The 26,999-nt window shown below is 39.9% G+C and overlaps 1 protein-coding gene across 1 annotated transcript in view; it reads right to left on the reverse strand.

Moving 5' to 3' along the window:
* The window catches only part of rerg (RAS-like, estrogen-regulated, growth inhibitor), a 55,499-nt gene that overhangs the window by 23,420 nt on the left and 5,080 nt on the right, over nucleotides 1-26,999 (reverse strand). Inside the window, 1 exon segment of the mRNA XM_039792445.1 lies at nucleotides 20,271-20,406. Coding sequence (XP_039648379.1) covers nucleotides 20,271-20,331 — 61 coding nt within the window. The 5' untranslated portion in view covers nucleotides 20,332-20,406.

Here is a 26,999-nt window from a genome sequence, read left to right on the forward strand (position 1 = left end):
GATCATTTTGCTCGATTGCGTTCTTTTTTTCGCATCCAAGTAATGGTCTTTATAACGCGGATCAAGTACAGTCGCGATGAAGTGCAGAGGATCCGAATAGATCTCACTGTAACGTGTGCTGACAGACTCTGAGAGCACTTTTCATTGTTTTCACTCCGTGGTCCGTCTCAACCTCTTTGCTTAGGAGACGCTTTGCAGGTGGAACGGCTCGGGTACTGACACACGTGCAGGTCGCGGTTTCTGTTTGCGTCATCACAACATTTTGGCCGTATTGTTTCGGTGATAAAAGTATTTCGGACGAAAATCTTCGGTGGCCGAATATTCGGTCCATCCCTAATCTGTATAGCTTTAGCATTTACCCAAGGTACTTGACTAAATCTCTTCCACTTAAGTTTATTGAGGGAAACAAGTAAGTAAGTACGTAGTTTCATTTCTATAGCAACTTTTAAAAACCTAGGTTAGAGTGCTTTACAAAAGATAAAAGGTTGAAAGAACAAAAGATGAGTAGAAAACAAACATTACACAGACAATAAGAGGCATCATTGCTCAAAATAGAGCACATAACTCAAGCACAAAACCATTTCGAAAAGCGAGAGATCTTCAGCTGAGCTCTAAAACACTCAAGAGAGTTTGCTGACCTGAGTTCCAGGGAGACACTGTTCCACAGCCTGAGACCCAGGACCGCAAACGCAAAGTCCCCTCGTGTTTTCAGTCTTGTACGAAGTACATCTAGCAGGCCTTGTTCAGAGGACCAGAGTGGCCTAGCGGAGGTGTACAGCATTAGTAGTTCACTAATATACTCTGAAGCAAGAGCACTCAAAGCCATATACTTTCGATGAGGAGGATAATCTTGTATTGAATCCTAATCGGAAGCCAGTGAAGACGCATCAGAACTGGGGTGATGTTAGAGCGATATGAGGTCTTAGTGAGTAGTCTTGCTGCAGAGTTTAACAGTGTCTTGGCTTAGGCAGGAGTAAAGAGCAGTCTAAGCAGGAGTCAAAAGTGGCGTCGAGGTTGGCGACCAATGAACCGAGGGGTTGGAGGATGTTAGTGGAGGATGTTATCTGGGGCGAAAATCAGAGCTTCACTTTTATTGGCTTTAATTAAAGAATGCAACATCCAGTTACTAATCAACATGATGTGAACCAAAGGACAGAAACAGGAGAAGGTTGCTTCCAGGGTTCATACAGATTTATTCAACTTTTTTTTATTAATGTGACAGATACAGTCACTTTAAATTACTGTGATAAATCTGTTGGAACGCTGGCAGCAGGGCATTCTTTTTTTCCATTATTTCTTGCAAGATAAAGCAGATGGAAACACACTTTTACATATTTGTCTGTCTGAATTATTGGAAGCTCAGTTAGAGTTTAGTTTCTGTGTAAATATACATTGTAGTATGGAAGTGTTTCTTCACACGCACAGAGAAGTGATGGCCCTTATTCAAGAAATGGGCAAACACATTAGCTAAGTAACCAAACCACTTCCTGAACAGGAGGTCAGGTCACTGTTCCAGTCTCTGAGCTTTCCCAGAGTTCCTTTCACCACCGGTCTCTCCCTGGGGTACGTCTGCATCTCTAACCACCAACACTAAGCCTCTTTGGAGCTGCTGGATAGACGTAAACCCGATTTTTCACTATACAGAAATTTTTAGGAGTCCCCATGGTGCCGGTGGAAGTATTCAAACTCTTTCTACTGCCATATATAAATGAGATCAAGTCAGACATCTTATCATCTCTTCCCCTTTCCAGATCAGATTACAGCTCGCCAATCAGGCTCCATTCATATTTATTCTAGGATTTAACCAATACCCTTTAAGAAGGGATGTGGGAAGTCTAAAGTGAGTACAGTAACAATAACACAAGGCAAACGTAAACATGTCATCTCCCACGATTCATGGCGTCCCTGTCTGGGCCAATCGGGATAAAATATTTCACTTTGTGTGAGATGGGGTGCAGGGCAATTTAGCTTTGTGTAAGGAATGGCTTAACCAGTGTCTTTATTTGCTGTAATTTGCTACATTTGTTAGCATGTCCTGCTAATTTAGCTTACTACCAACTGTAGTAACTGAGCTTTACTTGAGGCCAAAGATCCTGGTCATTTCTGGTACATCCACTGTGTAGAATTCCCCACTGTGTTGAAGTCGGTCTGGATGCTATCTAAGTTTAGGGTAACGTTAGCAGTTTGTAATGCTACACTCCAGCAACCCCAGCCAATGTGGGGGTTAGACCCTTTTTTAAGATTATCCTTACGGCTTACGAGTCAGCTGTAAAGATTTTGGTTTTTAACCAACTTACAGAGCTAATGCTTAATTAGCTAGCTATCTACAGCTGATAAAAATCTGCCGGCGACAGTTGTCATCTCATTTGGCAAATACTCACCTGCTAGAAATGAGACCTGCTTTTGTCTACCTCGGTTTGAAATCATTTGAGTGGTACATCTGCCACCATTATCATTATAAACTGCATCGGAGCCATGTGACAATTGCTACATCTGTAGCAACGGTAACTAAAGGGGAAGGGGCTTAGCAAACGATCAATAAAGCAATTAGCTATCTGCTTCACTTTGCTTTGTTGAGTCATTGCTTTCCGTGCTGCTTAGCCATGCCTCAGCAATTTGATTATCCATGTGACCCAGATGGGAATTGGAAAAAAATGCAACTTGATACAGCTTTTTACCGTTCACACTGATCAGAAAATAACAAGAAATCTCACACCCTCTCTTGTTCTCCTGATCATATTACAGTTTGCTAATTATCAACACACGACTGATCCCTTTTCTTCTCCATGCCTGTAAACTCATTAGTGACTAAGGTTTGCAGGTTTCTGGTTATTATACACCATTGGAATTAAGGAGATGTGGGGCATATTAAGAACAACTTCTCCTCTCAGAATATTAAACCAGCTTTCCATTTTCTGCCATGCTTTAATAGCCATTAGCTATGGGATAATTAATAATTAGGCCTATCTTTGTAAACAAATTGCATGTTTTAAATGAACAACCCTTGGGCGCTGAGGGGTTTTGTATGATCCTGCACTTACCAATTTACATCTGATAGCACAACTCGTCCAATAAAAAAGAACAAACGCATGGCCACTTGAGTTGCTGTGAAAATTAATCTTTTTAATTTAAGTGTGAGCAGCGTCCAGTTTTAGGCTGGCAGACCGCCTACCATTCAAATTTGTTGTGCAATAAACACATTCTCTGCGTCGCAAAATGGCATTTTAGCTGCAAGATCAGATTTGCCGCCTCAAGCCAAGTTCTCATAATAAATCAAACTGCAATTAAGCCATCAGGCGCAGTGTGTTACTCTATAAATCTCTAATGCTGAGGGACTTCCTACAATCATGAGCAGTGTAATTAGTTTTGCTGGTATTGTTTCCTAAAACAATGACAATCTTTGCATTGTTCAGACAGATTGAACAGAGCATTGTAACTTCCAGAGCACTGGAATTTGGATTGTCTTACATATACATGTATAATTAAAGACATGTATGATACTGATAGTTACATTTTAAATTGTTTAAATCATATTAACTATGATTAGAAATTACTTAGACATATTGTACACTACCTGTTCAGCACCAAACTGCAGACAGACAAAGTTGGCAACTAGTTACTAAACAAAGTGGGTCATTTAGCTGCTGAAGAGCCAAATATTTTAATATAAGGAGTTGGTGGAGACTGATAATAGAGAGTTGTTTGCTGACACGCTAATGTTATAGGGCTGGACCCGAATATTCGTTCGGTGGGTTGGTGTTCGATTTGAAAATTTGACATTCAAATATTCGTTGTTGTTTTGTTTTTTTTGCACAACCTGGCATCCCCCTCCAAACGGTTCTCATTCGCGCTTGAATATGTTCGATATATAATACTCTCTTTTACAATTTTCTTATATAGCCTAGCCATTTTAATAGGATGGACAACCCAACCTCGTTATACTTAATAAATATATTTGCTTCTTCTTGGACTACTAAAGTGTTCCTGCAACAGGAGTATTCTCTGGCTAGAGCGCAGAACAGTGCAGTTTGCATGGACAGAAGTGCATGCCTGAGCTTGTATTTTGGGTTAAGCTGCGTTGCTTTGACATTGTGGAAAATAAAATAATAGAAACAAAATGTATTATCCTTTTTACCCGTTATTATCAATCTAAATTAATCTACTGTGAAATATAGGAGACTTTGAGATTTTACTGGGATGTCACGTCACATGCCCCAGTTAAAACGCCCATGAGTTGAACGCCATTACCGTCACGATTCAGCGAAAAGAAGACAAAAATGCCGAAGACTTCATCTGTGTGGGAGAACTTTAAATTAAGTGAGGACAAGACAAAGGCAAAGTGTCAAATATGCAATTTGAAACTGGCCTACCACAACAGCACATCAAGCATGAGAAATCACCTGAGTTCTGTAAGTAAAACAAGCTGCTTTTATCCGCCATTTACACGTGATAAAAATGTGCACTTAATTTTCATGGAAAATAACGTGACTTGCGAATAGGCTACGGCAGTTAATGACTAACAGTAAAAACGTAGCCTACTGTAGCAACAGGGGACTGTGTCCTGCAACAACAAAGCAGTTGCTTCATCTCGCTTGTCTCTTTTACCGTGGAAAAAAAGCTGCCTTCAGGTGCGGTTTGGAAATGTTGGTTCCTCCCGCCGCTGCGGCCGCCACCGAAGCTTCGAATATTCGCTGTTGAAAAGCACCGAAGCTTCGAAAATCAAAAACTGGTATTCGGTACAGCCCTATAATGTTAACAATAAAAATCATAATTTTTCACTGTCTTAGGCATTTAATGTCTTTGTGGAGAAACGACTGAAAATCTGTACCCGAGGAAGTTGTGTGTGTTCAGGATTACTACTCAATTTATTGTTATTTATAGTGAATTATCACCATGGACCATGGTCTCAGAACACTTATACTGCATATAAGTTGCCTAAAGTTGCCTTTTGTGATGATGAATATTTGTTTTGAAATATGATAAATTGCCTCAAGTGATGTCACTTGGTCGGTTGAGTCTGAAGACTGCAAGTTTGAAAAAGAATTGGATGGTCTGCTGTTGTTAGCCAATAAGAGTCTGTACTGTGAGTCCTCCACTTTTCTTTTGATAATAACTGCACTGAGCTCCACTGAGTTTTGACTCTCATAATGAAATTATTTCTGTCCTCCGAGTAACTCCATCACTGGGAAATGAAGTTTACCACAGGCGATGGTATAAGCACATCATAGATTTTTTTTTAATTATTTTCATGTAACTTAATTACGCTGGTAAATGCTATTGAATGGATTGATTAGCAATTCACTTTATTTCAGCAGTTTGAGTTTTAAAACTAAATCACTTCTTTAAAATTAAAAGTTTGTGGAGAGGAACAGTCCAGAGGATCACAACAACATATGGTAATTGTAGCCAAACTGCATCGAGAAAGAGAACCAACAACAACAAAAAACAAAAACAAGCACAAGTTGAAGCTAACCGTGGGAGCTGTGACGAACAAGCTGTTTTTGGAGCTTGACAAATACTGGTAATTGTCATGCAGCCAGTTTTTTGCATTGCTGACTCACTCACTTCAAGCTCAAAGTTGTTCGCTCACCCTCTGAAAAGCCTTCGGCTTTTTTAATGATCCTCTGCTTGAATACACTTTGCCTTCGCACTAGGAAAATGGATGTCCTTTTGAACACAAGTCACTGTATGTATCAAGTTCACTTTGAACGACAGTAAAGGTTAGACCAACTCCCCTCCACTTTGGACAAGCTCCATGACCACACAATGGCAGAGAGAGAGACGAGAGAGTCATTCTCCTCAGGGCCCCGCGCCTCTGCAAAAATGGGACACCAGGGAGTCTTTGATTTCACATCTCTGGAGATGCAAAAGGACAGAAGATCGCAGTTGTGGGGTTAGAACGGGAAGGGCGTGAGCATTTTAACACCGCATTCATCCCTTTAATTTAGCTCTAACAATAGCATCACAGCGCTATTCATTGAGAGCCATCTGTGAGACCGATGAGGGCCGAGATGCTGTTGCAACCACACCTTAGAGAGAGATCTTCACTGTGATTACACACATGAAGGTGACGCTCTGTGTACAAAGAGCAGCTGGGGAAAAGGTGAAGTACATTTATTTTTTTTCTCACCATGAAGAACCTGGGTATTGTAGCTTTTTAAAAAATGGCCTTGTTTACACTGCAGCTACAGTAAACATCGCAGAGTTTAAAAGGAAATGTTCACGTCATCATTGTAGACGTTGTGTTACTTAGAGGTTTTTCAAACACTTGCTCATAAAATCACAGTTTTTTTTTACCCTTTTCACGATACCTAGTTGCCACCAGTGCTTCTAGTAAACTGAACATGTCAAGCTGGGTTGGAAATAATGTTTAACTCTGTTCACTGTCCTGATGGCACCAATGCTGACCTTTTTTTAATGTGAGGACAATCTTGACTGATCCTGTTTTTTTTGCAGGATTGTGAGGTTGTTGTAATGTGGACAGAAACTGAGTCTGCGTAGGCTGTGACAATTTGCCATCACTCACTGATACTGAAAGGTTGTTTGAGGGAATCTCTTAATCTCGTAATGCCTTCCAGAAGATATGAATGAATGTATGCAGAGTTAAGCTTAAAATTGAAGTTTGGAGATGATTTACAGGAAAGCAGAGAGCATAACTGATCTGAAGAGGAAAAAAAAAAAAAAGTTTGAGGTGGGAGAGAATAGTGTTGAATAAATCAAATATCGCTGGAGGTGTCCCTGAATATTAAATGTTAACCTGAACCTCGGCTGATAATGCGCCTTCAGAAGCAAATGAAAAAATACTTATTGGCACTATTATGAAATTTATATTCTGCTGCTGATGTCCAGAGAGTAAGGTTGTTAAAAGCAAGGCGGTAAATAACCAGCGATGACTCACACATTGGACAAGGACAGCAGCGGAGTACACGGGTGGTGAATGGACAACATGTGGGGGCTGAGGGAAGTCGAAAGGTGTGCTCTTAAAATAATTCAGCAGAAGAAATAAACACGACCACTCACGAAGCCCACCTTCCTGTGACACAATCATTTCCCTTTATGGGTACGCTGCGTCTTTGTGTGTGTCAAGGGAAGTCTGATTAATTTGCTGATATTTATACTGTCTAGAGGCTACCAGCGACTCCACTCCAGAAATACATCCTTTCTTCAGTTAAGCCTGTGTGTGTGTTCCAGGTGAATAGAAACACTGTGGGGAGGTTTGGAAACTGAAAGATGGCCTTTAGAGAGCTCAAAAAGATGAGGTGAATGGCAAAGACACCCTGATCCTTTCTAAGGACAAAAGAAATCTTGGGGCAGCAGATGCTGCGTTCAGGAGAGGAGGAGGAAGTGGAGGAGGATGGAGAAAGATGAGCACAGTGTGGGCACACAGAGGGAATTCAGATTATCTTGACAGTTTAATGAAGCCTCGGAGCTGTAAGGCTGCAGTAACACAGGGACTGATTGCGTCTACCTGCCATTCAAAAAGTGCTGCTCTTTTGTTGACTATTGTTGTAGGTGAAATAAAAAAAAAAAATGCAATGTATACCTGGTCTGTGTCTCAAACAAGGATCCTGGTGAGTGCTGAGTTTAGTCAGAGGCGGTCACTTGCTAGCTGTCTTACAGTTAACAGTTGGTAGATTACAGAGCATGTGAGCTCGAGGATTTTGGATGGAGCGCAGAACGGATTTTGAATATGTCAGAGTGTCCATTTATCTCCACCGCTCTAACTTTGCTCACTTTGAAGCATGCCCGAGCCGGTCTCTGTTACAGTAGTGCAGTACATGCAGATGAACGGCGCCCTCTCCACGCCATCAGTGCCTGTCATCTAGCGGACGTTTTGCTGGAGAGCATGAAGGGAGGGTGGGCGCCGTTCATCAAATAAATACAACACAGCTTCTTTCTAATTTTTGCGCAAGAGATTTGAGTAGAGAGGTTGATGTCTGAGTTGAGTGCATGCTCTGGTACATTGCTGGATGTTTGAGGTGGATTAACACAGACTAAACACAGACGAAAAAAATACCCCAGCAGCAGTCAAATTTAAATGTGAATAAAGGGAGTTGAAAACTTGCTTTGTTTTGTCTGAAAACCGCGCAATGGTGTCCTTCTGTGCTAGCTGGGATCACAAATTTCATCCAAACTATTTGTACAACATGAAAAACGCACAACCACGGTGAAAAGCTATTTCATTCTAAATTCGCTGTGACTTCTTCAATCAGTTCCAGTGAGCCAAAAACAGTGTTCACGTTGACACCAATTTTCTCTGAGCAAATATCAATTTGGCTTTGTTGTCCTAATTAATTTCTAATTTAGACAGGTGTGTTGGTACATAAAACTGCAGCTTTACCTCCCCTGTCAGCTACGTGTGTTAAAATAGGCAATTTTAATTACCTAATTTCTCATTTCAGTGCTCATTTTCAAGGCTAAATGAACATGCATAAGATGAGACATTCAGCAATGATTGTCCCCCAATATATAAACAAGGTAAGGATTATTGTTATGGTCTGTCAGACGCACCACAAGCCATCCAAGGCTTTAAAAATACTGATGTCTGAAGTTAATGTCCTTGACGTTTCTTTCTCTGTGCCAGTTTTCAGTGTTACAGGCAGCTTGCATAAAACTCTGTGAACACTTGTGTGAAGAATTAATAACTTAGAACTTCTGTCTCGCTTCAGAGGTTTCCTGTCTTTCCTAATGCCAACAGATTTCCCTCCCATCCCATCCTGAAAATACTATACCAAAGCAGTTTCCTTTCCTTGTCTGTCACAAAAATTACACACACCCACAGCAGCACGAAACACTACAGCCACATCCGTTCATCTCCCACAAAAATCATGTTCAACTTCACAATCGTGTGTTCTATATTTACACACCTGGCCCTGGTTGTTACTTAATTAAAAACAATTAAGTCTTTTAAGTTAAAGTGATAGTTTGGATATTTTAAAGTGGGGTTGTATGATGTGCTTATCCATAGTTAGTATTAGCTACAGTAGATGGCGGTCAGCACGTCCCCAGTTTGGAGAAGCCGCCAGGAGTATTGACATGAAAGCAAAGCAATGTACTGCTGTGGACGGGGCCGGCAGCGAAACGCATTTTAGCCACCTAAAAAAAAAAAAAAAACACCCACCTAACAAAAAAACAATATCAGTTTAAGTGTATGCTATATTTAAAATATTTTCACCGCTTTACTTTGGTGTCAGACAGTCCTCCGAACTATCCCTTTAAGTAAATGTAACACACTCAAGTACATAAAAGTCACTGAACATTGACATCACTACAGTCGCTCTGAAAGCCACTCGTGAACCTTTTCGGCTCGCTTATCTAAAAGAGTCAAATCTACCTCCGACACGCTGATTAGAGCACTTGTGGCGCAGCATAATGTATTCGATGAGTCACAGCTTATGGCTGCTCATCGGGTCTGACACGCACAATGTAATCACAGGAGTCAAACAGCCAGCCAACATCAGAGTTGTGGGCTCTCTCAGCTGTCAAAGGCCAAAGAAGTGCAGCATGCGTGTCTGTCCCCGAGCCTCTGCCTTCTGCTAATTGCTTGGTGGTGCAGAGAGCGAGGAGCTCAGCGCAGAAAGCCTGATGGATGTTATGGGATTTCTTTCCAGGACTTTAATTTCCTCTAGCAGGCATTACAGGAAGTTGATTTTGGAAGCAGTATGATCACTGCACCAGTGATTTGAGTGTCAAAGATTGGCTGGGCCATCTTTCAGCAGGAAGCCTATTTCAGAGTCATTAGTGTGAGCTCACAATGTGATATTGTCAAAACCATTTAGAGATCTGCTGTTGTCTTGCACATTGTCTATTTCATAGACTGTATTACATTAAAATGAATTTTATACAATTTTAGAATATTAAAATAAGGGAAAAAATCTGCATGACTTGGTCAACATTTGTGGAAGGTCCATCCCTCCTGAGATAATGTCCTATCCTGTGTGTGATTAGTGTGATGAGTCGGTGGAATTTCGATAACCTCTAACACTGAACATTATGGAAATTTATGCCAAATTGAAAATCAATTGTTGACCTTAGGAGAAACTCATAAGAGGTAACTAAGATGCTCCTTTGTATATTTGCACCTTTTTGTATATTTATTTATTTATTAACTTTTCCATTTGAGAACTTTCGTTATGGCGGCTTGCTGAGTAGATGCATGTAAGACTGCTCTGCTACTTATTTTAACAATTTGTTTTTAATAATATTGACCATTTGTTTAAAGATTGTTTTAAACCTCCACATAATCCTGTTCCTTCCTGTAGACTTAAAGGCACCAGTGAGAGAGCTGGCCTTGTAGACTGTGAGCAATAGCATAAGTTATTTTCGCTAAAAAATTGCAGCTCCTCATTTGTTTATTTCTCGCAGATAAAGTGAAGAAGGCTATAACACTGTCTGAACCGTATCTCTTTCTCTCTCCTGAGATAAGCAGGTGTTTAGTCTAATGTAGGAGACACAGGAGCAGAATGGAAGGTTGTAAAATCATCTGACTGTCTATGGTATTTTTTAGAAAAGTGGCAGCATGCTAAAGATATTTGAAGAGGGGTGGCTTAACGGAGTTTCTTCACTATAAGATGTTTTGATTTTTAGGTTTCTAGTTAGGAAAAACATTTTCAGTTGTGCTGCGTGTACCTTTGAAACTGTGTTTTCTCCATTTGCAAATGTAAATAAATACTCAAAGACCAAACTTTGGTTTAATTCTCAAACAGTCGTTATTCGTTTTGATTTTATCATGAATATCACTAACTCTGCTGCTTCAAGGAAAACTTCCACAACAACATGACGGCGGAGACGCATAAGAAGCTAAAAGAGTTTGAGGATGTGAGGCGACAACTCCGATCACTGGGGCTCCGGTACGGTATGATCCCTCCTTCCTGGCTTATTGTTACTTACAAGGAGCGCTCACATATCTTCAACAGCGCCGACGAATCCGAACGGTTCGTTAAGAAGATCCAGTTGAATAATAATCCGGACGGAGGTATTGACGAACAGTCGGAACCGTCGGAAACGTAATCTGAAACCACTGACAGTACATTGTTCTGATAATTTGATACAGTGTGGACGGGAGTGGAGACTACAGTGAAAGTTAGTAAAGTTGTTATACTGAGTTGTGATCGCTATCTATCTCCGGCCTATGATAAGGAACAATTCTCTGGTTTAATATGTTCTGTTTAATTAAGCAAATGTGGATGCGTTTCTCGTTGCTGGGTTGCTTTAAAATGAACAATTTTGAATCGTAGTAGCAGAGTAGTTACGTGCATTCTGTTTATTGTTTTATTTTTGATTTTTACATCCGCATAGCTATACTGATCCTCACGTTGTGTGGACCAGCTTTTTGCTTTCTGGAGGTCCAATATATGAAGGTGGGGAACACCTGACGGGGTAATATTCAGGCGGATTAATGATTGCCGAGGGGAATAATTTTGTTTTTTCTTGTTTGTTTGTTTGGTCTGGAATTATTGAAATTGTTGGGAAGATTCAAAACCGTTGGTCCATATGTCTGTTGATCTTAAGGTTAGCATTACATCCTGGAACTTCAGAGGGCTACAAAAAACAAAAAAGGTCAAGCAAGTTATGAACAGGATTAAAACATTACAATCTAATATAGTATTCCATCAAGAAACCCACCTAACACACAAGGATGAGCTTAAAGTGAGGAGGAGGTGGAAGGGTAAAATTCTGTCAGCTCCCTTTACTTCTCAGCCAAGGGGTGTCATGACTTTGATCCATGACTCTATTCCACTACAAATTCATAACGTTATCAAAGATAAGGCAGGGCGTTACTTGATTATTCAGGGGAGGATTCTCAGGGAACAACTAATTCTGATAAATGTCTATGCTCCAAACGCAGACAAACCCAAATTTTTCCAAAACCTATTTCTTACTATTGCTTCTTTATCTAGTGCTTGTATTATGGTAGGTTATTTTAATTGCACCGTAGATCCACAGGTCTAATTGATGTCTGGAGGGAAGATAATTCCACTGGGAAACGATATTCATGCTTCTCCGGTACACATCAGTCGTATTCTCGCATAGATTTCTTTCTGGTTTCAACACTACTAAAATGCAAAATAAAGGAGGTTTTCTATGACGCCATACTCCTGTCAGACCATGCCCCAAACTCCTTAGTCTGTTATGATCCCAATTGGTTTAGTGATATTCCCAAATGGAGATTTAAAACAAAATGGTTGGCACTGGTTGATACTGGCTTTGCTACGTTCTTAGATGAACAGAACAGATTAAATACTATTTTGAAACAAATATGATAGAAACTTCAGGGAGTATCAGATGGGAAGCATTTAAGGCCTTTATTAGGGGACAAATAATTAACATTACTAGCTCTAAAGCCAAAGAAACCTACAAGAAGACAAAATCATTAGAAACAGAAATAAAGAAATTAGAAGACGAATACTACCAGTCAGGTTCTCAAGATGCCCACCAAAGATTACTCCTGTTGAGAACGCAATATAATGAAATATCTACAACAAGAGCTTTATCAAGCTTATTACGGCTTAAACAGACATTTTATGATCAAGGAAAAAAGCCTGGTAGAGTGCTGGCATGGCACATCAAACGACTTCAGAATGAAAGACTTATAACCTCATTACAAAATGATAATGACGAAGATATTGTCCACCCTATTGAAATAAATGAAAACTTCAAAACATTTTATGAAAAGCTTTATAGCTCAGAAATAGGTCAATTTCAAAGCTACTGGAAAGGTGGACACCCATATCAATGTCACTAATAGGGAAGATAAATGTCCTCAAGATGAATATACTGCCCAAACTATTGTATCTGTTTCAAAATCTTCCACTTCCTCCTCCAAGTAACCTGTTCACTCAACTTAAAAGATTGTTTGTTAGATTTTTGTGGAATAACGGGTGTCCCCGGACACGACTGTCACTACTGTACTTGCCTTATGACAGAGGGGGACTCAAATGTCCCAACCCTCTCTGGTACTATTGGGCAGCTCAATTAAGAACAATGTTGTTTTACTTCATAGAAAGAGATGCTCCTCCCTGGAAGTTTGCCCCTCCCAGTATACCTGTACTCAACGAGAACAAAAATCCTTACAAAGAATACAAAAAACGCTATTGTGAAAAATATGATTGTAGTTTGGCATCAAGTTAAAAAATATCTGCGAGAAACGCCCTCTCTCTCTGCCTTCAGCTCGATATAGGGAAATGACTCCTTCCCTCCAGGAAAAACAGACGGGGGATTTAAATCTTGGGCTACTAAGGGGCTGGGAAAAATAGGAGACCTTTACAATTCCCAAGAGGTGCTGATGACATTTGGAGAAATGGTTGATAAATTTAACATACCCCGTAATCATTTTTTTTAAATACCTACAGTTGAGAAATTTCATTAGAACACACCAAAATCAAACATTATGCATTCCCGAAATGTCTACCATAGAAAAATTAATGAACGTGAATTGTTTAGGGAGGGGTTTAATTTCCAAAATGTACAGATATCTAGAAGATGGAAGTACAGAAACATCTGCAGGGCGGCTGGAGGCATGGAGAGAGGATCTACAGGAGGCAATCCCAATAGAAAAGTGGGGGGAGGCATGCTCTAAAGCACAATCGAGAACTACTAACACTCGCCTGAAATTACTACAATACAACTGGTTGATGCGAACGTATATCACTCCGGAAAAACCTAACAGATATAACAGTGCTATACCTGATGTTTGTACTAAGTGTGAGAAGGAAAAAGGCAAATTTTTCCATTGTATTTGGCAATGTACAAAAATACAAGAATTCTGGCAAGAAATAAAACTATGTATTCAAAATATTTTACAGATTCAAATACCCTTAGCCCCACAGTTGTTTATATTTGGTCTCTACCCAGATAATTTGAAGATTAAGAAATATCAACGAGCATTTGTAGACTTAAGTGTGTTAATGGCAAAGAGAGTAGTAGCCCTCTCATGGAAAAATACCAGAAGTCCAAGTGTAAGCAGGTGGTTGTCTGAGCTATCTACAACTCTCCCCTTGGAGAAAATTACATATACAATAAAACAGCAACAACATAATTTTCACCAAATCTGGGACCCCTTCATTTGCTATGTATTGAGAACGGATTTGTCACATGTGATGGAAGAGCCTGGGGACATGTAAACAGTAGCACTTTGCAGTATCTAAGATTACAGAAATATGCTTTTTTTTATATATATATATATATATATATATATATATATATATATATATATATATATATATATATATATATATATAATGGACCAAAATGGACTAATTAATTGGCCTGATTCCCAACCAAGATTTAGAATTACTTGAGAGGGTGGGGGTGGGGGGGTAGACATGTGTGTTCAAGACATGTAACTGTATTTCTTTGTATTTCTCTGTTATGTTGTGAAAACAATAAAAAGAATGTTGGTAAAAAAAAAAACTTTTCGATTCGTACTGTACTAAACCCTATAGAGCCTTGGGGATTTGTCTCGACATGATCTGGTGGTAGGGGAGAGGGGGAGGAAGAGATTGGATGTAATCTACAAATTATAAATTAAGCGCTGACAAAAAAAAGAAAAATAAAAGAAAGCTCAGCCTCATTGGTACCTTAGTTACCTCAGATACCGTAGATTCCTCAGCCAGAACTGACTGATAATCCAAGCCATTTTCATAATAATGAATGTCTTGTTTATTACTAACTGCCGTCACACAGCAGTGACTCAACAGAAAAAATGCAGCAAAGGATTAGACGGAGGTTACACCTTTTTTTTTATGTGATGAACAGGAAAAAAAGGCAGACCCAACTGGTGCTTCTGTCACTTCACTTACTGCTTTTATGGCAAAGGAATATGATCTTTCTCTTTATTTTCATCCAGTATAAAAGTCAGATTTAATTTCAGGAAGAGATCAGCTTTCACAGTTTGGTCAGTAAGAAGTGTAGGGCAGAAGAGCCACAGTAGGATTTTAGGATGTTTAGCATCACACAGTCCAACACAGAAGCTGTCAGTCTGTCCAGTGTTGTTTGTTTTTGTGGCTTCGCCTCGCCTGACTGCCCTCTGAATGACTGTTTACATCATGCTCCAGACCGACATGTCCATTAGGCAGATTCATGCTCCCTTCCCAGCGTTGGAGGTGGTAAACAGTAGTATTTCTGAGTCAGACACATGTTTGGCCAACTCCTTTTGTTATTGTTCTGCTTTATGGGTGTCAGACAGGCTGAGGGGAGGAGGCGGAATGTTTAAGGAGCGACGAGACCAGAGGTTTTACGAGCCGGCTTTTTGCCCCCCATAAAGTTAATTTCCCAAAAGAACATCCAACTATCTTTTAAAGGCCACTATTCACTATGTGAATGTGTATGCATGCCAATGTTTTTACAGCAATAAACAGCCAGATTCATATAATATGATGAAAGCAAGGTAGTAACTAACATTTTGTCAGTTTTTATTAGTAATGACGTTAAGTTCATACTTTATTAAATTATTGTAAACATTGCATGAGACCTTTCTCATGCAATATTTGCAATAATTGAATGCATTCAACAGGTTTGTAAGACCTGAGGGATAAACACATCATGTTTCAGTGAGTAATGTTAAATGTACACAACTTTGTTTTTAGTTCATTTAGGGCTGGGCGATATGGAGATAATCAAATATCACGATATTTTTGACCAAATACCTCAATATCGATCCCGCCACGATATTGTAGGGTTGACTATTGGTGCTTTCACCAAAATATTTACACAATGAGATTTTTGATAAATAATCATCAGTAATGTGGTTATAATGACTAAGTGGGTAAAGGCAAATAATAGAACAGTTACAACAGTCTGGTAAGTTCAGAAAATGACATCACTTTACTGTAATGCAGCCTTTAAAACCAGGAAAAGACACCACTTATGCCATATTACGATATTAGGATATCCAAAATCTAAGACGATATCTAGTCTCATATCACGATATCGATATAATATCGATATATTGCCCAGCTCTAAGTTCATTGCCTATTTACAACCCCGGATGACACTGAGCTACATTAGCATTCAGTTGGATAGTGTCTCTGTCCACCTCGTGAATGTAAGCCCCATATTCATTCTCCTTTTTAGCTCTGTTTTGGTCTCTACCAACTCCTGAGGGAAATATCTGGCTCTTTAGCTGCTAAATGCTCCACTATGTTTACCAGATAGTCACTAACGTTGTCGGCATGCTGTTTGGTGCTAATAGGTAGTGTACAGCAGGCTAAGAGTGAATCAAAAAACTGAAGTTGCTAGACAGGATAAATTTGGGTGGGGAAGTGAAAAAGCAGCGCTTGTCCCTCCCTCATTTCCACCACGGAGGTGCCCTTGAGCAAGGCCCTTGACCCAAAAAAATCTGACTGTGGTTGTACTGGACGAATGTGTAACTTTGTGAATGTGACCAGTCGTCGTTGCAAATGAGCATTTGTTCTCCATCGGCTTACCTGGATAAATGAAGGTAAAAATAAAATATAAAACAAATATCATCTGAAAGACGCAGTCCAGCATCAACTAGTGAATTTTCTGCTGTCATGTTTTTCCTCAGATATGCATTAATAATAAAATGGTTACAGATATGTTAATTCCACAGAGTATTCACTCAACTTACTCCTCAGAACCTCGCCAGTGCTACTTTATTTACTGGGATCGACTCATTGTGCGTGTTTGCTTGTGTACACGTGTGTGTGTTTAGCAGGGACCAAGTTGGAGGTACAGTAATTGGACAAATTTATCTTATTTCCTAACCCCAGTTTGCCTCCGCTGAGTCAATAAACCAAAACGGTGAAAAGTGCCAGGACAACCAACTTGAGTTAATACACTCTGCTCTTTATTAGGGCTGGATGGCTCTGTAGGAGTCCAGGTCAGACCATCACGAAGGGCCCAGCAAACTCCCCAATGACGCCAAGACACCCAGCAGGTCTGCTCCTGCTTGTTAGGAACATATTTTTTTCCAACCAGCAGGGGAGCAAACGGCTTCTGGATGTGACTGATCACCACTGAAGAATACTTTAAAGTCCAACTAAAATAAGAAACATTAGCATCACGTGCACACCTACTGCTGTCCAAAGTCGAGATGGATGAACATGATTTTTTTTCCAAGGTGAATCAAGTGTTCTTAATGTTGTTGTGTTTTGTTATAAATAATGCGATAGGTTTGACCAATTAGTGTTGTTTAAAACAAATACTGGTGGTTTTATGATAACACTGTTAGGAAAAAGTTAGGAAAAAATACAGAACCCTGGAAAAAGTTGGCCAGATTTTTGCTGCCAGGGTGGAGTTGCTTCTGACACAGCAGATCATTGTGTGCGATGGATGCAGATCTATAGGACACACTAAAAGAGCATAGAGCGCTGGGGTATAGAGGGCAATGTCTGTCTGGCAGGATGATCAGTTGTGCTTTATGTTAGGTGGTAATTAGCAATTGTTGGTATGCTAAGTTAAGGTGGTGAACAGTACCTACTAAACATGAGCATTGTAGCATTCATTGTAGGCCTATGAGCATGCTTATGTTAGCATTTAGCTCAAAGCACAGTTGTATCTAATGGCAAGTTCCCACTACGGGACTTTAGCTGTCATTTTCCGCTCACAGGAAGTTTGGGGCAAATTAACATTGGCTTGGCGCTTACGTGCAGGCGCTCGATATATCTTGAGATGTCAGCAGTTAACCATAGTCCTCATAAATCGACCAAAGTTTAGAATTCCAACACAAAGAAAGCAGAAGGTAATGGACATCCGGCTGAAAATGAGGGACGTCCGGTGGAATTTCCAGCGGCACCTGTACAATCCCGGAAATGAAACGTCGATATAGACTAGATAAAGTATAACAAGACTTTGCTTATTACAAAAGGAATATTTAATACCACTTAGACAAAGTGGTCAACTTTGAGATAGAGAACTACTGTAGCAGGAATTAGGCCGGTTACACAATGCCTGCCTGGCATGAGCGTGGCGGTTGCGTGGATTTTTCTGTGTCTTTACACACCAGATTAACATACCATGTTAAACATAAATATATACTGATTTGATTACAGCAAAGACAACGTCGGCAGTATTGATGGCAAAATAGGCTACAGAATATTTCGTTCTGTATTGACAGGTGCAATATTAGAATATCAATAATTGTTTTTTAAATTACATTTATATCTGCATTTATATCAAAACCTAGAGACTTTCAAACATCAACATGTCATTCATTATTATGTATTCGTCAACATTCAGCAGCCATAACATTCAGCAGCCATAACATTCAGCAGCCATAACATTCTTCGCGTGAAAAATAGGCGTCGGTTGTATTTCTAGCAGGCACGAGTTTTTGGCGCGGCTCGAGCCGCGCCTGAGACGTGCGTGTCTCGCAGGCAGTGTGTAAGCTCTAACCTGTTAACAAGGGAGCCAAAATATAAACGGACACGCCACGCAGCTGACACGCTCGCGCGGCGCATCCAGTGTGTAACCGGCCTTAAGTATCTTGCTCAAGGACACCTAGCTGGGTTAGGTAGGTGGTATGTTGAACTGTGGTCCTCTGTTTAAAATAGGCATATAACATCTTTAGCTGAAATGAAAGTACAGCTAATACAGATTTATGAACCACAAAAGAGTGACTCCAACACACCAGAAGGGTCAAACCATTTTTTCCTCTCCGTCACATTGTACCTGTGGGAGTGTAAGTCCTGATGGTTGTCCATTGAGGAGAAGGCTGATTCATTAGCATCCGTGGGCTTCCACTAAAGGACTATGTTTAGATGAGAGCCATTCATTGTTAAAGGGATCACCAGGGCTACATGTAGCGTCAGATGTGACAACGACTACTATCCTGCTGTGTGTCTGTTTTTGTGCATTAAAACGAGCATGCCACTGACAGAGGAGGATCAGGCAACTGCAGAGCTGCATGAATTAACTGTCCACGTGAAAAGGGAGTTGGTATTGAGGCAATTTTCCAGTGGATAAAGACTTTATGTGGTGAACATGCTGTTGCAAGTGTTCAAATGTATCAAGGATCACTGCAGTGCTTTAAAAAAAATTGTCAGTGACGTACAGAAATGCCTGAATCCTGAACAACAACCTAATCAGCCATTTCTAGTTTTTCTAAATGAAGAACACAAGGTTAGCAGACATAGAGCAGGAAATCACAGTAATAACTGGGGAGAAAATGGCAGTGGTGAAAGATCAGGGCTGCTTCCCAAGTCTTATTTGATATATCCTCACTCCTTGGCTGAAAGTCGTTCTGGCCTTCCTTTGCGAAGGCCATCTCAAAGCTTCCCCTACCATCCTGCAAAAAAAAAATGTCCCTTCCCGGAAACCGTGCAGCTGAAAGCCGTTGGTAACTCCACCCATATAGCTGACAAATTCACGTGATACTTTAGAGGAAAGGACGTCTCATCCCTCTAAAACAAATTTCCTTGTTTCCTCTCTTCTGGCATGATTGCCTTGCGTCTCTCCCATGCTTCCTCGGTGGGACGGACTAAGACACGAGGAAGGGAAGCAAGGGAAGGAAATGTGGATGCAAAATTTTGAAGATTGGAGCTTCAATGTCTGCTTTCTTAACAAGGTTTCAGACGTGCATGTCACACATCGTCAGCCTCACTGCCATGTTTAACAAGCACACTCCTTTTCAGCTGAAGGTTATGAACTCTGCAGTCATTATACTTTTCAGTACAGTACTTGACCTGACCTCCTTAGGCATTTTAATGGCCTCCTTCGACATGGAAGAGCTCCCGAAGCATGTTTTCCAACAGCTGATTGCTACACAGAAGCAATCTGTCTTGATTTGCAGCCGGCAGGAAACATATGGTCTGCGATATTGTGTTAGCTACTGGGGAAAACCTACAGCTGAGGCCGAGCCGTATAGAGGAATGCTGAAACCAAATGATAATGACGCAACTGACTTATCTGTGGGAGTGAAGGTAATTAAGCCAGACCAAAAACAACCTACTGTAATGCTGAATACGCAAAGAAACTATGCTCGAGGAGAAATTATGGAGAGTGTAAAAATGCCGACAGGATGTTGGAGGAAAACATTGGAAAGCAGAGGTCATGCTGAAAGAGGCAAAACACAACATGAAACCTGCAGATACCCAGCAGCCAAGTTTAAGTCTTTTAAATGTTGCCGGCAATTTGATTTATGATCATTCTGAGCATCAAAATAAGGAGCACAAATCAGCCTGTTTTCAGTCAAAGACAACTTTCTTGTAGTTTTTGGAACTTTGAATGAAAAGAATAAGAAAGATGGACACTACATTATGACCTACACAAACGTTTAAAATATTTGAATACTTTACAAAGCAGTTTACCTGACTTGCCCACCCCCGCCCTGCCGAAGACGGCCAGCTTCACCTCCGGGCTTTTGGCCATGACAGCAGCTGCGGCCAGCAAAGATTAGCAAACCAATCAGTGAGCTCCGAGGTCAGCCATTCATCCTTGCAGCGTCTGAGGAAACATGTAGGGCAAGTTTACATGTTAGCATGCATGTGAAGTTTTGATGCTAAAGCACAGTGCAACACTGTGCACACAACATTTTTCTGTTATTTCTACTTTTAGCTCCCACTGCTATTTGTGAGTCATACAGTGATTTATCAGTGTCTCCAGCAAGCTGCAGGACTTACATACACATAGCAGAAGTGTCAGGCTATGAATGACTGGACTGAAAAGGCTCATAGTTGGGTATATCAGAACAAAGCAACCCTGGTTTCTAGAAATTTACCTTTTGTAATACAAATTAGTTTTTTTGAAGTACGTCTTGAAGGAAAAATAATTGTTGCGTTGAATATGTAGAACTCAAGATATGCTTCCAAGGGAAAATGATGTCTCCTTTTTAACCCTTGTGTTGACTTCGGGTCACATTGACATTTACAACGCTGGAAAAAGCCCAAACAAACTGTGAAAAAAAGGCGTCAAAAACGTCGAAACTCAGGAGACATGACTTTCATGTTATTTAAAAAGATAATAGTCAATGTGAAGTTCCAGTATATGTTATGGCCCTGACACACCAACCTGATAATCGGCCGTCGGCAGACGTGCATAAAGTACTAGAGACCCATACTTGAGTAAAAGTACAAGTGCTCTATCAAAAAAGTGACTTGAGTAGAAGCTGAAGTGCTCTTTAAGCACCACACTTAAGTAGAAGTACTAAAGTACTCAAAATGTTTTATACTTAAGTATTGCAAGTAGTTTATTTTAAAATCTACTACTCAAGTACTGAAAGTAAAAGTACAAGTATTGTGTTATTTAGTTAATAGTTTTATTAGTTAGTTAAAGTACGTAAATTACGTAATTAACGTACGTAACTAACGTAGCCGTAACTACACAAACTGGAACCTACACAGTCTCAGTAGCGTGAGGAATTCACAACAGTAACGAGTAACGATGCAGCATATAAAAAATTTATCGGAGTCAAAGTATTCCGTTCATCGAAAATATGTACTCAAGTAAAAGTAGAAGTAGAAGAAAAAAAGTTAAGTTAAGTTCACAAATTTTAAAATAAGCTAGTTCAGTTCATAGTTCATACTTCAAAATTTTGAACTAAGTTCACAGTTCCAAAAATGAACTAGTTCATAGTTCTTTTTTTCCATATGTTCCTGCGAGCTATTATTTTTCAAAATTGAAATGCTAGCCGGGTGCTTCAGTTCAATGTGCCGTTTCAGGTTTGCTGTGGATGTGACTGAATCTGATTGGTGGAGTGCTAACCCGGAAATAACGAGCGAAGATATATATATATGACAACGAAGATATATATATATATATATATATATATATATATATATATACAGTGCCTAATTCGGCCCCCTTTAACGTTTCGACCTTTTGCCACATTTCAGGCCTCAAACATAAAGATATAAAACTGTAATTTTTTGTGAAGAATCAACAACAAGTGGGTCCCAATTATGAAGTGGAACGAAATTCATTGGCTATTTCAAACTTTTTAACAAATAAAAACTGAAAAAGTGGGCGTGCAAAATTATTCAGCCCCCTTTACTTTCAGTGCAGCAAACTCTCTCCAGAAGTTCAGTGAGGATCTCTGAATGATCCAATGTTGACCTAAATGACTAATGATGATAAATAGAATCCAGGTGTGTGTAATCAAGTCTCCGTATAAATGCACCTGCTCTGTGATAGTCTCAGAGGTCCGTGTAAAGCGCAGAGAGCATCATGAAGAACAAGGAACACACCAGGCAGGTCCGAGATACTGTTGTGGAGAAGTTTAAAGCCGGATTTGGATACAAAAAGATTTCCCAAGCTTTAAACATCCCAAGGAGCACTGTGCAAGCGATAATATTGAAATGGAAGGAGTATCAGACCACTACAAATCTACGAAGACCCGGCCGTCCCTCTAAACTTTCAGCTCATACAAGGAGAAGACTGATCAGAGATGCAGCCAAGAGGCCCATGATCACTCTGGATGAACTGCAGAGATCTACAGCTGAGGTTGGAGACTCTGTCCATAGGACAACAATCAGTCGTATACTGCACAAATCTGGCCTTTATGGAAGAGTGGCAAGAAGAAAGCAATTTCTTAAAGATATCCATAAAAAGTGTCGTTTAAAGTTTGCCAAAAGCCACCTGGGAGACACACCAAACATGTGGAAGAAGGTGCTGTGGTCAGATGAAACCAAAATCGAACTTTTTGGCAACAATGCAAAACGTTATGTTTGGCGTAAAAGCAACACAGCTCATCACCCTGAACACACCATCCCCACTGTCAAACATGGTGGTGGCAGCATCATGGTTTGGGCCTGCTTTTCTTCAGCAGGGACAGGGAAGATGGTTAAAATTGATGGGAAGATGGATGGAGCCAAATACAGGACCATTCTGGAAGAAAACGCAGATGGAGTCTGCAAAAGACCTGAGACTGGGACGGAGATTTGTCTTCCAACAAGACAATGATCCAAAACATAAAGCAAAATCTACAATGGAATGGTTCACAAATAAACATATCCAGGTGTTAGACTGGCCAAGTCAAAGTCCAGACCTGAATCCAATCGAGAATCTGTGGAAAGAACTGAAAACTGCGTTGTTCAAACACTCTCCATCCAACCTCACTGAGCTCGAGCTGTTTTGCAAGGAGGAATGGGCAAAAATGTCGTCTCTCGATGTGCAAAACTGATAGAGACATACCCCAAGCGACTTACAGCTGTAATCGCAGCAAAAGGGTTCGCTACAAAGTATTAACTTAAGGGGGCTGAATAATTTTGCACGCCCAATATTTTCGGTTTTTATTTGTTTAAAAGGTTTGAAATATCCAATAAATTTCGTTCCACTTCATGATTGTGTCCCACTTGTTGTTGATTCTTCACAAAAAATTACAGTTTTATATCTTTATGTTTGAGGCCTGAAATGTGGCAAAAGGTCAAAAAGTTCAAGGGGGCCGAATACTTTCGCAAGGCACTGTATATATATATATATATATATATATATATATATATATATATATATATATATATATATATATATATATATCTTTTAAACTGACCTTTGTCAATCTGAAATGAAGACTGCATGGCCTATTTCTCTTTTTAAAATGTTTTCAGAAACGCGTTTCAGTGAACCATTTTCATAAAATACGAGATGGTATTTCAAACAAGCCACCATTCCTATCGGCTGGAGAAGCCAGACCCACATGATGCGTTGTCATTTCCGGTTTAAATTTTTTGTATTACGTCTCACGCACGCGCAGAACGTACGCTCAAGACAGCGTTGCTTCTGTGTGTTCCGAGGCACTTTTTGGACCTCGGGGAGCCGATCAGCTGATCAGTCCGACTGCCTTTTCTGCCGACGGTCAGACGTCCGGTTAGTGTGTCATGGGCTTTAGGGGCTTATTCAATATCAATTAATATAAATTGTAATTTTAAAAATTTACAAAAAGTATAATTAAAGTTGATGTTTTCTACATTGGAGTTTTGTCTGATGTAATGCATAAGTACAAAAACGCTTCTCTGCTCAGAACATCATTTGATAATTTTGTGATTTTGTGATATCTCATATTTGCATATCTTATATCCGAAAAGTATATTCTTACTAATACATTTTGTATTGATTTCAGCCCTAAAGTAATATTTTTGTAAATTTTGTCTGTTTATATTTTCACATTTGCACAGTAATGTGGAACAAATTAACCTTCCTTTGTAGAACAGATACCAGTCTGGTGTGTGAAAAAGATTTTACTTTGAGTATGTAGTACAGACACAGCGGTGTCAGTCCATTTCGGGGAGTTGTTGACCTCCTAACTGATTTTTTCATGCAGGTGTGTGAGAGATATGACAGGAAGATTAGCAGAAGACAGAGAGAGCAGGGGAGCGTAGAATATCGCACGCACAGAGCTGAAGTCATTCAAAAGGAAAACACAACTGCAGCCCGTTAAAACAACCACAAGTCTGTTTAATGAGAAAATAAGCACTGCAAGGTTATCTCACCAGGTAAACTTCTGCCTCACACACTCTGTTTTTCTACTGGTGGCCCTTCCAACTTTTAACCAAAAACAAACAGACAACGAATACAATCTAATTGAAATCTATATCCTAATGACTCCAGATGAATCCTGGGATCCACAGGCTCAAGAATGGTGCATGTCCAATAAGCAGCAATGCGGACTGAGATGATATAAGAACAAACCCACCAGGCTGAGGCTTGTGTTTTATTGAATGTTTTCAGTGGTGGCAGCAGCCTGATTAAAGAAGTGTGTTTGTAAATGGAGGGTCAAGGATTTGAACCACCGCTCAGCTGTGAAACTACAGAAGAAACCTCGTCAGGAGCTGTACTGTGCTGCAGTCTCAGAACAGAAAATCCTAACTAAAATACAACAGTAGAGACGCGATTCATCCCAATATTTCGGTCTGACCATGATTTAGCCTTTGGTGGCAACGGCCGATGTTTAGGGGGTTACAGTCTAGACAGCGGATAGTCGGGCCATAACTAAGTCTTCCATGCGGCAGTCATTTACAGTCTAATTAGCAACTTGCGATAAGAGATGACATGTACGAACGGATTGTTCCTCTGCATTTTGAATGCAAATAAAAAATCTTTTAAGTTAAATCATTTTCAGAAGATAGCTGATGGGTTCTGAGATTGTATTTCAGCCAATGGGTTCCACCTCTTTTGCTCTCCACACGGACTGTTTACCTGCATGCAACCAACGCCCACTCAAACATGATTGGTCAATACTACTGGGACTACAAATCAGAAACCAGAACACTTCCATTACCAAAAGCCTGTCCAGTTGCCTACATATTCTGCATTCATATGTAGATATCTGTTTATAGAGATTACTGTTGACCTGACCAATAATGCGGCAGAAACATTGAAAGCCACAAGTCGAAAGCATTGATTGTCATTGGCTTTTATTTGTAATTCAACAAAAACACACTTGATTGCATCTTGCTTTCTTGCCAAGAGTTAGATGATAAGCTTGAAACCACTCTTATTTCTGTACTGTAAATATTAAGCTATCACAATCAGCCTCTTAGCTTAGCAAAAGGACTGAAAACCGTTCACCTGCTTCTGTCCAAAGGTAACAAAATCCTCCTACCATCTCCTCTAAAGCTCACTAAATCACTAATTGTACAAAAAACGGAGAATGAAAATGTCATATTCACTACATTTACATGCACATATTCCGTTTTTTGCCCTTATTCCGAAAAATAATATTCCAACTAAGCTGTTTGCATGGCTAATGAAAGTGAATATTCAACTAATATTCCCGTTTACATTATTTACAAAATACGATTTTTTTTTCAAAGTTTACCAGCGGTGGCGGACTTGTTGGACCATGCGTACACAGCCTCCCTCTTTCATTCCTTCAACCAGCTTCTAGAAAAGGACGGTTTTGCAATGTGTGCGCATATCCAAAAACCTGTTGATATCCAAGTCTTTGATAATGTTTAAAAGTAGCTGTTTTTCTCCTTATCGGGTCTGCAGCCCTGCAAACTGTTGGCTGGTTGGTTTGTGTACAGCAACCATAACAACGCACAGAGCTAGCCATAAGCCGTAAACAGGCAAGAAGCCGTAAACTGCGGACAAACCCCTGATTGAGACGCATATTCCGAATGTGATGTATACATGTCCAAAGAATGCTTCTAAAACCCGAATAATACCGGAATATATCACGTCTTAATTAGAAAATGCTATATTCAGAAAAAGGCCTTATTCGGAATATCCAACCGGAATATACTGTTTACATGATTATTCAGAATCATAGTGGACTATTGGTGTGCATGTAAACATACTCAATGTGGTTTTACAGCGGCTACGTGTGGAGCAGTCACTTCCAGGTAGTTCCAGTAGTTCACCAACTAGCCCTTAAAGTCCCCCTTATGTCACCAAGCTTCTAGAATCACATCATTTGCATAGAGGTGCGTGTGAATTTCATTGTGCCACTTTCTGCTCCGACCAGGCCTTAAGATGAAGGTCAACCTTGGGTCACACCACATGACACTATATGTGGAGAAGAGGAATAGTTTGATTTGATTGTGACAGCTAGCATGTTATGGTCTACAGTGTCACTTAACTACTGTTAGTACTGACACTGAACACCTGCCAGAATCTGCATCCATCAGAATGTCAGATCAGTGCTTCACTATCTCAGATTTTGCACGTAATGCATCAAAGAGCAGGCCATTGTTGGATGAAAACATGATGCTAATGGTTCAGCTGAAATTGTACTCTTCTGTGGGTTGAGAAAATTCTAAGTGGATTAAGAGTTAAAAGCCGATTTGGATGAAATGGAAATTGCATGATGGTCAAGGTGAATGCTGTTTGCCTAACATCCTTGAGATACATTATGACATTTTCATGCTCATGTTTTGGCTAGATATAGATTGCTTCTGCCAGACAGCTAAGAATCCAGTTTTCCATTGGCTCTGATCATTTACAGCATTTAATGTTTGTTTTTTTCATATCATAATACATATTAACATCTTTTTGTTTCTCTTGTCAAACAACTACTCAACAAAAAAGTCTTATGTGATCAAAAGGCACAGAACGATATCTGGCAATCCAAAGCTAACATTAATTCCCAAATAGTTAATTGT

The sequence above is a fragment of the Perca fluviatilis genome, chromosome 23 (genome assembly GCF_010015445.1).
Source record: "Perca fluviatilis chromosome 23, GENO_Pfluv_1.0, whole genome shotgun sequence".
Classification (NCBI taxonomy): Eukaryota; Metazoa; Chordata; class Actinopteri; order Perciformes; family Percidae; genus Perca; species Perca fluviatilis.